This window comes from Gouania willdenowi, chromosome 10, assembly GCF_900634775.1.
Source record: "Gouania willdenowi chromosome 10, fGouWil2.1, whole genome shotgun sequence".
In the NCBI taxonomy this organism is placed as follows: domain Eukaryota; kingdom Metazoa; phylum Chordata; class Actinopteri; order Blenniiformes; family Gobiesocidae; genus Gouania; species Gouania willdenowi.
Genome location: NC_041053.1, coordinates 18,400,523 through 18,415,603, shown reverse-complemented (window position 1 = coordinate 18,415,603; position 15,081 = coordinate 18,400,523). Strand labels below are relative to the sequence as shown.

The 15,081-nt window shown below is 38.5% G+C and overlaps 1 protein-coding gene across 1 annotated transcript; it reads right to left on the bottom strand.

The window, feature by feature from the left end:
• Positions 1–3,030: 3,030 nt before the first annotated feature.
• On the bottom strand, positions 3,031–14,784 carry simc1 (SUMO interacting motifs containing 1). The gene is made up of 11 exons (XM_028460539.1): positions 14,421–14,784; positions 10,917–11,822; positions 10,573–10,820; positions 10,379–10,448; positions 8,486–8,551; positions 8,021–8,181; positions 7,068–7,160; positions 6,803–6,934; positions 6,092–6,245; positions 5,871–5,955; positions 3,031–4,139 (listed from the first exon to the last, which is right to left on the bottom strand). Exons 1-11 carry the CDS (start codon positions 14,535–14,537, stop codon positions 3,928–3,930), a joined length of 2,244 nt encoding a protein of 747 aa, XP_028316340.1. The 5' UTR covers positions 14,538–14,784; the 3' UTR covers positions 3,031–3,927.
• Positions 14,785–15,081: the final 297 nt, after the last annotated feature.

The following is a 15,081-nucleotide window of genomic DNA, read 5'->3' as shown; positions in this document are numbered from 1 at the left end:
TGTGTTGTCTGACTGGATGGTCCTAAAATGAGCAAAATAGAACATGCGTGTTGATTTATAGCTACATTTTCAACATAACAAATGCTGAAGGAGAAGAACATTCCAAGTACACAGAGTCACTTGGTTAAACTGATTCTTTCAACATAAATGTAAACGTTGAAACTTATCTGTATGCGTAGCTGTCAGTGTCCCAATTATCTATGTGCCTAGAGCTAGCTCCGCGGTTGGGTCCCATGATGCCTCAGGCCTCATACTCATCTACTTCCTGAGCAATGATGGTCTGCTCCCACATGGTTGATCTTGAGAGTAGTACTAGGTAGCAAACAGTTGTGATAAAAAAGGAATAGTCAACTCCTCTTTGACTATCCAGGGGGTATTGCACAAAAGTCGGATAGGATAGAGGAGAATGCGTGGTTAGAAAAAAGCCTGGTCGGCACTATCTTGGATAAATTGGTTGCACGTTTGCAGAGGCAGTGATAAAGAGACGAGGCTTAGTGAAGCCGGCTGTGGATGTTTGAGATAAGTGGGCGTTCACAGCTTTCTTAAGAAGACCATGAATTCAATCAGAATCGCTGATGAAAGTATGGATGACGGACGCACAGCTTCGTTTACACCTGCCAAACAACTGAGGCTTCTGCTGCAGGATGAAGAAATAAAAGACATGATTCGGAAAAATGGAACAGCAGCGCTGCTAAAACAAAGAAAGAGAGGCTGGCAGACAATAGCCGACTGCCTTAATGCATAAATATCCCAAACATGTAGACTTAATAAAGTGAACTGCTATAGCTACAGTAAGAGGAGGTGGAGCTGATCACATTTCTAAATCACTGATTATTAGATTTATGCTGTTTTGTTTTTGAAAAGTTTAGCATAGAATAGAATAGACCAGTGTTTCCCAAATTTTATTGCCCCATGTACCCTTTAGCCTTAATTTCTTATCACAAGTACCCATTCGCTCATGTTATACATTGTTATCTTGTGTCTGCAGGCTCGTCTAAGCTCTTCTCTGTGTCTCATCCAACATTAACCTTGAATGTATGCCTTTTTATTCATTTCTTTCGGATGTTTTGCTCGTTTTTGAATTTTAACTTCACCTTTTGGTGTATTTTAAAGAGTTGTTCCACAAATTAACACTGATTGATGAGAAAAAAGTCTGTGTACACATTTAAAAAAATTGATAATTTTAAAGAATAAACTGACAAATGTATCTGTGTACCACCCTGAGAGGTATTCAAGTACCCCTAGGGGTACATGTACCCCAGTTTGGGAACCGAGATTTGAACTCAGGTCTCTCACATGAGAGGAAAGAAATCTACCACTGATCCAGCATTAAAATGAACCATAACTATTACATATACGTATAGATACGTTATTAAAAAGGATCAGTCATTCATAATTTAACAAAAAAAATATAAATAACTCCAATAATCCGTTTAAATCAAACCTGTGACAGCAATTCATTAAGCAGGATTTATTAGTATTACAAAATAGCCAGAAGCTTGACAGAAAAAAAAAAAAAAAAGAAATTAATAGTCATTGTAAAGTTCAAAAGTGAAGTCAAAATAATGTGAAACTCTTCAGATCCAAAAGTACAGTATCCATTTTCTTATATTCAAGCCACACTTCAATAAATAAATCATATTAAACTGTCTGCCTTCTTACTTTCATTCTTTTTGTCTTTGTATATAAACTATGACAATAAAAAAATTATTAAAATCAAAAGTCAACGGACAAATGAAATGACTAGTTAAAATATTTGGGTGAAGAAACATGTATAAACACCATGGACATTCTGTAAAACACTCATTTCTTACAGCACTGACAGCAGAGCCACAAGCAGGGATAACGGGTTAGCTGTAGAGGCTAAATCACCATGGCTACTTGTCCTGGATAAACTTTGCCGGCTTTTGTTCGACCGACTGGGGGATAACTTAATCCAGGATAGCCATGACACAGCTTTCCTCTCCATATATGACCAAATACATATGTTCAAAATGATTTTCATACATGCACAAAAACCAGACAAAGGGCACTAGTATAGAGGGTTTTCACTGACGTCAGTAACCCGGATGCGCGGCCAATTTGGCGGCACTCAGGGGTAAACAATACATACTGGAGGCACTCGGAAGTAAACACTGCGATGGATAAACCACAGAAAACCTTCTCATAATGCACTATACAGTAAATGCAAAGGCATGTATACAGGAAAGGACTTGGTCCTCAGGAAAGGGCATACTATTTGGAAAAGTTATGCTTTATTGGTGGTGCAGATCCATACGAGTCGGCTCACTCGTCTTGGATCAATGACGACCCGGAGTGTCCTAATATGGTCAACTACCTGGTTTTCTCGCCAAGTCCATCCACAGTGGAAGACCCTAAATCTTATAAAAGTTTGGAGGCCTATAACCAGATGGTGTGTGGATGGGTGAGGGAGATGTAGTATCAAGTTAACAGATGTGCTGTGAAGGCCAAAGTAAGTAACGCAATACGTCTTTAATCAACCTAACCTTAGCTGTATGATATCATGATTACCCAAGGTGTATATGTTAGCAAAGCATTTTCCATTTCAAGGACCTCCAGTTTGATATGCATTAGTCCACAGTCTACATTTCTATATACTGTATACTACAGAGCACTTATCACTATCAATGTTTAAGTTCACTTAACTGACAAGAAATGGGCCGAATGAATTTGGATGTTTTTCAGATTTTTGCCTTGTAGAGCCTGGTTTAGCTTCGCTAGCCAAAAGCGCCTCCTTTCCTCTGATAATTTTTGACATTGTTCTCCCTGATTTGTTCCAAGTTTTAGAAGTCTACAAAATTCCAAATGTATTTCACGGTCTGACCGATTGGTGCAGCCAAAAACATGGCAATAATTCACTGTTCCCTCTCAAAATTCGGGATTTGCTTGTGTGCGCTCGCTTTGTTTACCTGCTGAATATCTCCAATGTGGTGACTTCCGGGATGATGACGCGCCATGAAAACCCTCTATTGTGACTTGTGTCATGTACATATCACAAAAATAAAGGACTTAGCGATGACGTGTGTTTATGTTTAAACATCCAACGATACATAACCGTGCACAGTACAAAAAAGGTTTGAAGGATACCAACAGTACCATTTGACATACAAAAATATAACAATTTGCCTAATGTGCAGGAACAGTTTTGCATAAGGAACATTTGCATTTTGTTTTTCCATGCTCGATTCACAGTGAGCGTCACAGAAAAGCTTTGCATGGCAGATGCATTTCACCCACTCTGTAGATGGACGTGAATAAAAGCGCAGCTCCAGCTGTGTTCTCAACCTCCCAGAACAGGTTCCTCCTGTTATCTGCTCTCCAGTTGATACGTAATACTGTGGTACTGCTTTGCTCTCATTTCCATGTTAAGGTATTTATTGTAAAAATGGAAAAATAGTCTTTAGACTTTCAAATGTATGGGGAGAGCACAGAGATGTGTAAGCACAATCATGTTGATGGTGAGCCTACATGTGATGTCTTTAGCAGACTTTGATGTTGGAGGAAAGGCTTCAATAGGTGTAGTAAAATCACAGGTGAGCTCACAGCTCAGTGGTAAAACTTAGTTGAAATAATTAAGTTGATAATATCAGGTTGCTCGACACAGAAGCTCCAAGTCTAAAGACGAGGAACATCATCCAACCGGAAGCAGATAGATTTTACATACACTGCATTATGTATTGGGGAATAGGCAGTGCATTGTTTAGTTTTTTTTAGAAGAATGCAAAGCACACTAAAAACATTTTATTCCCAATGTTTGAAGTTCTATTTTTCTTTAACTCATCTTGCTCCTGTAAAAATTAAAAATTTTCCCCAACTGTGAGTGGAATAAATAATTCCATTGTTTGTGTTCCATCAAACATAAAACCTGAATTAAAAAAAAAAAATGTACAACAGAATTGAAAATCATCACTGACAGACATCCAGCAGGTGATCCTGGAGATATGTTAGTAGCTCCTCCACATGAAGAGGCAATGATTCCCCAAGGTCAGCCTGAGACCTGGACAGAAAGGCTTCCACTGCTTCGTTAACGGCAGGCTTTGATATCTTGTCATGTGGCTTGTAAAATAAGGTCCGAGGTCGACTGCTCTGTGGTTGAGTGAGAGAGCTGGAAAGGCAGGCTGTGGAGAAGAGATAATAGACATTAGAAGAATCATTAAACACCGGACGTGACGTTAAATTGTCCTTTGTACTGTGGACAATCCTCTGATCATTTAAGTACGTTTTGAGAAAAAAGCAAGAATTTAAATCAAGCACAGTATCATCTAAATCATATGTGTTAAACTCAAGGTCCGGGTGACAAATCTGTCCCTTCAGAGCATCCGATTCGGCCCGCAAGAGAAAGTGAAAACATGATTCATTGTGTAAATTACTAAATAATTCAGCTGTAATTTGCTGTTGAAAGAACTCAAAATGTTTCTAAAATGCTGCAATTTTTCTCAAATGATTCCACAAAATCTCCCCAAATTAAATGAAAATTGGTCAAAAAATAAATAAATCAATGGACATTTAAGGATCTGTCACTTGATTAGATATTGTTTTTAACTGGAAGTGCAAACTTGGGTACATCAATGTTGAAATTGTTAGTTTTCCCGCCTAAAAGTGTGACACCCCTGGTCTAACCCATGAATACATTTAAAAATTTATACTGGTTTATTTAAATTTTCAGCGAGGGTGCACCTGGGGGGGGGGGGTCACACTATAAATGGGTTAGAGCAGGGGTGTCAAACTCATTTTAGTTTGAGGGCCGAATATGAACAATTTCAACATTAATGCACCCAAGTCTGCACTTCAAAGTTATAAATCAGACATAAAGTATGGAAGGCATCAACAATATTGAAGCAATAGGTGCAGGATACTTAAATGTCCTTTGATGTATTTAAATTTCTATTTAATTTGCGGAGATTATGTGGAAGAATTTGAGAAAAGTTGCAGGATTTTGGAAGAATTTAGAGTTCTTTCAACAACAATTTACAACTGAATTCTATTTGGTAATTTACACAATGATTCATGTTTTCTCTGTCATTTTCACTTTCTGCTGAGGGCCAAATCAGATGCTCTGAAGGGCCAGATTTGGCCCCCAGGCCTTGAGTTTTACACACGTGGGTTAGAGGCATGCTCTAAATTTGTGGGGCGTGCTGAGGAAGTAACAAATCCACGGAGGCCATGCCTACCAGCTGATGGGGATTACAACACCACAGCACACCTAGAGAAGTCTCATGGAATCCAAGCATCAACCAGGCAGTGTTATTTATATGTTTACCTCCACCAAGAAGGAAATAGTTATTTTTTATTTGTTTGTTTGTCTGTTAGCAGGATTACATCAAAAACACATCTCAGTATTTGACAAAACTTTGACCAAAGACAGATCACTTTATTGATCTGGATCAATATAGTGATTTTGGATCAGCTTTATCTCTCATCATTGGTGAAATTTCCAAAATGTATGTCTCTGTTTATACGTGATCGATGTTCATGAAATTTAAATCAGTTATGTCAGGTTGGTTCCTCAGTTATCCCACTGAGTTTCATCCAGATGGGATTCGGGTTTCGCATTTCTTTGTAATTTTACAAAAAAAATGGGGTTCCCATACATTTCAACCTGTTTTTTTTTATTAATGGGTATTTACATTTATTTCAATCCATTAAAGGGTGAATTATCCTGGTACCAATATCAGGATCACTGATCCAGATAACTGCCAATATCTGGCAAAGAGATATATGGAGTTTGGTGGAGGTTGGTTTCTGTTAAAATGAGGCATTAATGTACAAATATAATACCGTTGAACATTTTTCCACATCTAAATACTGACAATTACCCCAATGCTGAATGTAATTTACAGAGATCTTACTTTTCATTGCATGGTCATAGCTGTGTAGCAACATCCAGATGAGTTGAATCAACTCTTCCCATTTCTGCCATTTTTCAGTGCCATCCTGCAGAGTACAAGAATACAAGGTATTGCATAAAAGAGTAGAAAATGTCAAAAACAGATCGACTTTAGAATTAGCACAAACACTGCATTAACACTGGCCAGGGGTCAAAGCTGTAAGGGAAGTGGAATGTATTTACCGTTGGGTCTTGTTGAAGCATACAGTTCTTTAGGTAGTGAAGCAGCAGACTAAGTGACATTGGCACAAAGATGGGTGGGCTTGCATATTTAAGCAGAATTTCCAGCATCTTGCATCTCAGTAGCTTGCTCTGTACAGTCTCCAACAACAACATCCTGTGTAATACAGATTAATCGATGAAGTTTACACTCGTTGAATGAAATACATTTATATTTTTTATATTACAATGAAATAATAGGATTCAAATACATCTAATAATAGATGGACACTCAAAGTCACTTTACAGAATTAAGGGATTATTCTTTCACTCCACACTTAGTGGTGGTAAGCTACTATTGTAGCCACCGCTGCTCTGGGGCAGACTGACGGAAGCGAGGCTGCCATAGTGCGCCATCGGCCCCTTCGACCACCACCAACACTCACTCACACACTACATTCACGCTAGGCAATGTGGGTGAAGTGTCTTGCCCAAGGACACAATGACAGATAAAACTGGAGTGACTACCTGGAATTCTCAGTGGTCTCCCATCCACCTACTAACCAGGCCCACACCTGCTAACGGGATCGGGCTGGTATGACCACAACTAACACACATTATCTGCCTGATTTCACACATCGACTGACTCGTAATTGACACATTTTCTGTTTCAAACTTTAACACATTAAAACCCAAAGACAACTTTTTTCCATTTCCTTATTTACTCCTCTTTACCTGTGTGCTCGTAGGTAAGTTTTACTTGCAAGACGTTGGCAGAGCTCCTCAGACAGTTTGGCACAACTTAAAGCTGGAGAACGATCCACCTCTAGAGCCATAGACAGCATCCGTTGAAGGAGGGACACCTTTCTGCAATAAAGACTGAGAAATTATCATCTACAAAAACCGGAGCAGAGCACACACAGTTATAAAACATATGGACAAGTGTTCTTTTTGCTAAAGCTCAAAACCTTTTGTTGGGAGATTTTTCACTGTAGCTTACCTTAATTGTTCATCCCTTTCTTTGGTAATTTGTTTACTACTTTGAGGTTCTGTCGTTTTTGTGATAGCGCACAACAGCCACCTGATGACATCACTGTAAAACAGACAACACAAACTGCTTTAAAGCAATGAATAATGATCAGTGAATGAATGCACCCATGTCGTATTTCTCACTTTAAAAAGCAATAGACACAGTAACTAATAATACATCAATTTTCAGTGCTTTTTGGACAATCAAAGTTGCTTTACAGAATTAAGGGATTATTCTTTCACTCCACACAGTGGTGGTAAGCTACTACGAGGGCAGACTGACGAAAGCGAGGCTGCCATAGTGCGCCATTGGCCACACCAACCATTCATACTAGACAATGTGGGTGAAGTGCCTTGCCCAAGGACACAATGACAGATACCACTAGAATGACTGTCCCCCACTGTGGCACCTGGAATTCTCAGTGGTCTCCCATCCAACTACTAACCAGACCCAGATCTGCTTAGCTTCAGAGATCTGACGAGATCGGACAATGACAGGCTGGTATGACCACACATAATTGTGTCTGTTGAGTATTGAGTATCCTTCAGAACCAGCAGTAATATCAAAAAGCTTTCACTATACAGTAGCTCAATCAGAACTTTTCCCTCCGTCAACCATTTTTAAGAGATACTGATCACAGCAGATGAAGAACAATGGCTGCTCTCCCTGTGTCACCTGTTAAGCATACTCAGATTTATTGTCTAATGCACATGCTTTTGATACAAAATATTCAGTTGCTGACTCGTTTCAGTCTTCCAAAAATACCATAATAAAGACATACCTGAGGTTTTATCCCCTTCGTTTAAAAAGACGAGCACTAGCAGTTGATATAATCATCATTTCTCAAAAAGACTGAAAATGTTCACCTGCACTTAAAGTTCCTAACGTTTTTCTATTCATATATATCTGGCTATCAAACTTACCGCACTCGTGAGAACCGCTGATCACATGACAACGTTGCCTTTGCAATTGATTGGTGGAGCGCAGATGTACAATGTTTGGCCCGGAAGTCATCTTCTATAGTCTGCACAACATATTCCAGAAGCATCCGCACCACCTGACAGTGATAGCTTATAGTGGAAGCCTAATGACAGAAGAAAAGACCCAATGAGGAAAAAAAAAAACACTTCCAATGAGATACATATAATATAAAAAAACATGTGAAGTACTGAGTGAGAAACGCGGCTTAGACTTTGCAAGTTATAGGCACTTTATATTTTTAAATGTAGAATAACGATAAAACTTGAACTTAACAGGTCAAACCTCGAATTGCAGACATATTCATTACTTGCCCACCACACATACTCAGACATATACATCACTCATGGCTGGGTACAGAGGATCTTGGTGAGGACACACTAACAAATGTCACCATATTTGTTGCCTACCGTTGGTGGGGGCTGGACTGTGCTGACGCTGACAGAGGCTGGCTTGGCGCTGGTTGTGTGAACCGTCTGTGGATCAAAGCAGGCTCAATTCATGTCCAAAAAGCCATGAAACTTTTGTAAGATGCAGACCTTGCATAAAAATAGCACATTATCATCTGATGCAAACAGGCGCTCTATCCCAAAATGCTGCCAAAGTTTAAAGACTTCCAACTGTTGTTGTAGCTCCTTAACCTGGCAACGTAGAGCTTTGTTCTCGTCTACCAAATTGCTTGCCCTTGCTGCTGTTTGAGGGACCACACAGTAATCATGACCCAAAGCCATTTCAGTCTCCGTCTCGGAGTCCCAGTGTAGCTCATGGCTGGGACTCTCAATCTGCGGAAGCCATTCCCACCCGCTCGGTCTGCGCACAGGCAGTTTTTACCCATTCCATGTGAAATAAACAGGTACGGTTCCCTTCTACAGCCTCCTCATGCGCCCTCAGTCAAATTAAAATCAGTCTTATAAAAATACCTACTACGGATTTAACTCTCTGAACACTGTTGTCTCTTAATCAAATCACCAGAAGTACTGGCACACACACTCCAGCTCAAGAGTCAGCAATCGACATATTGTGCAAGGAGCTTCGTTGCAGTGTTGCCAATTTGGTGACTTTGTCGCTTAATCTGGGGACTTTCCAACTCTTCTTAGCAACTTCCTTCTCAAAGGCGGCTAGCAATAAATCTAGCAACTGTTTCTTGTGTTATTGGACAGTTTTCTGATGTTTTGCCCAATGAGCAGCGGGTGCTGTCGTGAGCACCTCTACTCCCCCAAAACTCACAGGTGGTCAGGTTCACAAGTTGACAGCAGCACTCCCAGCTGCAGGTCAGATAATAGAGGAGACTCACACTACTCCACATCCAGACTCTCTTCACCTTGGATATGCTTGTCCAAAGTTTACACGCAATGTATTCCGTCTGTTGTCACTCTCCGTCTGACACCAGTGTATGGCACACACTCCGCATGATATGAAAATTTGAGCTTTGCGAGCAATGGCCTTGATGATGTCCACGTGGACCTCGACGAAGTCCGCTCCGAGTATGTTTTAGCCTTTAAACTCTCGCTTCTCCACGTTTGCTTTGCCATGTAAGCCGTTGTGCCTAACGCTGGGACTTTTTGGCTATCTCATTGGCTGAAAAGGAGCCTCACACTACTTGTATTCTAAAGCTTGAATTCAGATAAAAGAGAAGGAGCAGAGGTCCAATGTCCTCTCAAAACACTTTGAATTACAATATGCTGAAAGGTTAGCATCAATATCTAACCAAATGATGCCAAAACTAACTTGCATATTGCAGCTGTAAAGAATTTTGACAAAATTTTAACCTAAGATAGAGCTTAACTCAAGAAAGATTCAAATACATTTTGGAGGGGATCCGGATCAATATGATCACTCTGGATCAGTTTGAAATAGTTAAAAATCTCTCTCTCGTCATTGGCAAAATTAAAAAACTCATATCTCGGTTCATAATTGAAATTTGACTCAGTTATGGTACAATCGAGCTTCATCCGGTGTCACGTACTGAGTTTGTGACCGTACTGAGATTGTAACCTAACCCTAACCCTAACCTCATCTAATAAACAAATAAAACACACGTCCGGTCATTTTGAAAACAAAAATAAACAAAACTGAATTATTTATTTTTAGCAAAAATTCATTTTCCGGTAGTGCGCATGCGCACATATACAATCTCAGTACGTGACACCGGATCAGATCTTTTAGGGAAAAAAAAGGCACTAGCTGATCAGAATCACATGTTTATTTCTGTTGAACAGTTAAGATAAATAATGACTTCCAGATATCTAGTTTACCCTGCAAGCATTACTTGGCAAAACTAGACATTGCATTTGGTGGTGTACCTGATCATCCATGACTGAGGTCAGTAACTCCCAATCCCATACGATTGTATATTTGTCAGCCATATGGTGTCTGCACTCAGAAAACACCATCAGGGTGGGAAATATTGGAAAAGATTAAAAAAAAAAGAAAAAAAAAAATGAATACGGTGTATCAGAAGTGTTAAGGTTAACATTGTTAGTGATCATCCTCTCACCTTTGTGCCTTCATCAGAAGATTAAATGCCATCACAGAAAGGTCACGGGGACATTGTGGATTGAGCAGGATGCCATAAAGTAAGTGGGAAGTGATGTCTTTGGGTAAATAACTCCAAGGCTGAATTAGGTCAGACAAGAGCTGCAGCGTCCCCTCGGTGTAGTTCTCCTCGATGGTGATGTAAACCAGACTCAGACTTTCACGACACAACTCTTCTGGAGCACCGACGCTTACATCACTGTCATCAACCTCATAAAAGTACAGAAAAGGGGAGAAACTGTGGGTATGACTGAATACACTGGGTATCATAAAATTTAGCTTGAAGTCTACAGTAAACGATCTTACCAGGAAGTGAGATGCTCCTGTCGCTATTTTTTTGTATGCTTCTGGAGACACATATTTTTTGTTTCCTTGATCGACTGTGCTGAAGTCCATGTTGAATCTGCTCTCTCCATTCATGTCTATGTGGGTGTTGTGATCTGGCTCGAGAAAGGAGATTGGGCTTACACTTTCAATAGAGTAAGTCTCACAGTCCATCTGCCAGTCAGGTGTATTGTCCTTTGTAGATCTAGTTGAGGTTGTTTGTTCATATTCACTCTTCAAACATGCATATGTGAGACTTTGTTGTGGTAAACATTCTGACTTCAGGGTTGTATTCAGACAATCAGCAGATGATTCACAGGAGGGAAAACAGTGCTTGGATTCAGGATTCTCCCATTCCAGTTGTTCCATTTTAGAGCTATGAGTGTTCCTTTCTGGTGATGTAGAAGTTTTGGGAATCGATGACGACAAATTCCCGTCAACAGAGTTAAATTCTTCAGGTGAAAGATATGTTGGAGTGGAAGGGGAGTCAATGAGGCTCTGCAGTTGGTGAGATCCCTCATTTTGTTGTTGAGCATTCTTAGATTCATTGAAGTTCTCGTCTTGTCTGAGTTCACTTAAATGTATGCCTCCATTCATAGAGAGAGACTCATTCAATATTGGTTCAATCCTAAGAGCATTGGAACCTGTCTGTGATTCACTGTTGTTGGCTGGTGATGGCTGTGGGCAAACTTTGGTTGAATTCACAGATCCGGTTACTTTTCCAGGCTCAGTGACGGGGCTTTCTTTAATAATTTTAATAATTTCTGTTTTTAATTGACAGTCATTTGGTGCCAGATTCTCAATCTCTTCACCCGCCGTAATTGTTACACTTCTAGTGACGTCATGGATTCGTATTTTGAGGGGCTTGATGTGCAGAGTAATTCCAACCTACAGAAAGGAAAAATAGGACAAAGAAGTAGGTACAGTATGGTTTTGCTAAAAAGGATCTCATGTTTATAAAACTATGCACTGATAAACACACTTTACATTAGGAGTGTAAGTATCGCGCTAAGTATCGATTTCTTTTTTTTTTCAAAACCTTTTCTGCTTTTTCACTAAAATGTGCAGGTAGGTCTTCACAGAAATGTTGTCAGTTTGTTGAAGGAACCAATATATTGTTTACTGGAATATTGCATTATAATGGTGTCACCGGTAAGAAAGTACATATTTTTTGTTTACAGAAAGCACTATTGGAGATGCCTATTCATTTACATTGGTATGTTGGCACTTATTTACAGAAATGTTGCACTAAAATAGTGTCACCGTTCATAGGACACTTTTTCAATGTATTGTCTTTCAGAGATATAAAATAAAAATGATATTTTTTCACTTAATCTTTTTTTCTTGTGTCATAGATTGATTTCTGACCAATATATCGATAATCACAGTATCGTCATATCGTGAGATGATCGTTATCGTGAACTTTGTATCGCGTATCGTATCGTGAGGTACCCAGAGCTTCCCACCCCTACTTTACATGTACGACCCTAAATATTTAAGTTGATTCCTATAGTATTTAAGGCTACAAATGGCAGACAATTGTGTTTACCTGACGTGGCAATTATGAGGAAGTCCCTGAAAAACTTTTATCCCTATAAGGGGTCCCTGGATCCCAAAAACTAGTGTAGGACCTACTGTAGGAAAGATCACACAAGCCCCAAATAATATGTTTAAAATGTTAGCCAAACAATTGTTTAATACTGTTTTTCTCAGGATTAAACAACATGTCATTGAAAGTCTTTACATGTAACAACTAGAGCTGGGAGATATATCAAGTTTTATTTTGGCAATATAGAAAATAACAATATCCCCTTTATTGACATATATATATATTTTAATAACTTAATACTTGTTTTAGGAGTCACTGCTTTCACGACTTCTCAGAACAGCATGAGAAGCATTATTTTCTGAGTGCGTCCTAACCAAACCTTCCCCTAAACAAGCCATACTACAGAACTCACTCACATGTGCTGTCCTTCAGTGAAGAAAAAATTGTTCAGGTGTTTGTTAATAAATGTGCCTGCGTGGCATTTTGCATCAGCAAATGTAACCCTGAATTGTCTTTTTGGTGAGACTATTTGAATTAAAATTAACGAGATTTATATCGTATATTGGAATTTTGTGAAAAAAATATCGAGATATGAGTTTTGGTCCATATCGCCCAGCTCTGGTAACAAAAGCCTACTGTTGTCACCAAAAATACTGAAAGAATTTGGTAGATAATAATATAAAGTAGCTAAGCACTTTATAAACAATTTGAAATAGAATTGATAATTTATAGTGCTGTCGAAATAACCAATAAAGTTCCTTGTTGACGAGTTTTTAAAACATTCAAACTTAAATAAAGCACAACTAGTTGAAGTATGTCTTGCTATAGAAAAGTGGGAGGTTAAGTAGCTTTTTCAAGGATTCTTTACATGGGAGCTTTAAAAAAAAAAACTTGAATTCCTTAACATTGCAATAATATGTTTGAATTCCAAAATAAAGTTCAGCTTTGGATTTTTTTCTTCCTCATTAATAAAACCCTTCATTTAAAAACTGCATTTTGTGTTTACTTATTATCTTTGACTAATGTTAAAATTTGTTTGATGATCAGAAACACTTAAGTGTGAAAAAATGCAAAAAGTAAGAGATTAGGAAACACTTTTTCACACCACTGTAGATAGATATGACTTCTTTCAGCTCCTTTTCATTCATATGTTAAATGCTGTTGTTGCATATGCTTTTTAAATGAAGGAAAGAAACAATCAAATTAAATGATTGAACGATGTTTAGTTCATTTCATTCAGCTTTGAGGATAAAGTTAAAAACTCCTAGAGAGCATTATGTCTAAAAGCAGCTCAGAAATATGGGGCGCAGAGCTGTGCATACTAATAAATAAACAGCATTTTTTTTTTTTGCGACAAACCAGGTTTTTAAAAAACTTGTGATTTTTTTTTCCCTTTACATTTGACCGGATTTACAGCAATATTTTTACATTTAGATTTTACATTTTTATTTAAATGTAACATTTAGATTTATTATTTATATTTAACATATGACATGTAGATTTAACATTTAGGATTTAGATTTAACATTTATATTTAAATGTAACATTTAGATTTATTATTTAGATTTAAATGTAACATTTAGATTTAACATTTAGGATTTAGATTTAACATTTATATTTAAATTTAACATTTAGATTTAGATTCAACATTTAGATTTTACATTGACATATCTTTAGGAGAAAAGTAAATATCACAAATGTTACAAATATTACAAATATTGCTGCAAATGTGGTATAAAAGAAACGTACATAATGCACATATGTCTTTTAAACGTAGTTTGTTACTAAATGTTCCAAAAAAAAGTTGCTGTTTATTTTAGCAGGTGCAACTTTACAATCGGCGCCCCTTCCAGAAACGTCTCGACTTCATTGTTTATTTTTGGGTGCAGCATTAAACGCCTGGAATCTTGGTTTTCACGGCCACCAGGTTGACTTACGGCAGGTGCACCATTCAATGGGTCCCCGTTTGACACGGGCGGCCGCCCCGGGCCTGAGTCCCAGCCCACCACCTCCACATCGGAGTCATCCGAGCTGAGAACGATCACCTCATCCATCTTCAACTCTTGTATCCTGTCATCGTGATCAGTGTCTTTCACAGCAACTTTCGGCTTTTCCCAGACGTGTCGATTACCTGCGGAAAGCACCAGCTTCCACAGTCACTGGTTTCAGATCTGACCTTATCTTCACCGTCATCCCCTAGTCATGTGATCTGCTGAGAAACGCTCCAGGGTTTGGTACGGTTATCATCGTGAGACCAGATCATCGTGGAGTCAACTTTTCCGTGTCTTGTGTTTTTTTTTTTTTTTTTTTGTGTGTGTTGTTGTTGTGAAGCAGAATGTGGCCAGAGATCTTTGTCTCCCCCTGCTGGACCGGAGGACCTCAGAAATCAACACGTTTACCATGAGAATTAACAGCCCTCAGAACGCTTAAATAAATAAATAAATGGATGAATAAATAAATAAACGAATACATAAATACAGTTATTTTTTTGTGTAAACAGACAATCTTGTGTTTGCTTCTGCAGAGAACGTCACAACTTATTTTGACCAAAAGCAAAGTCAAAGGGAATGACCAAAAAACAAATACTGCATTTATCTT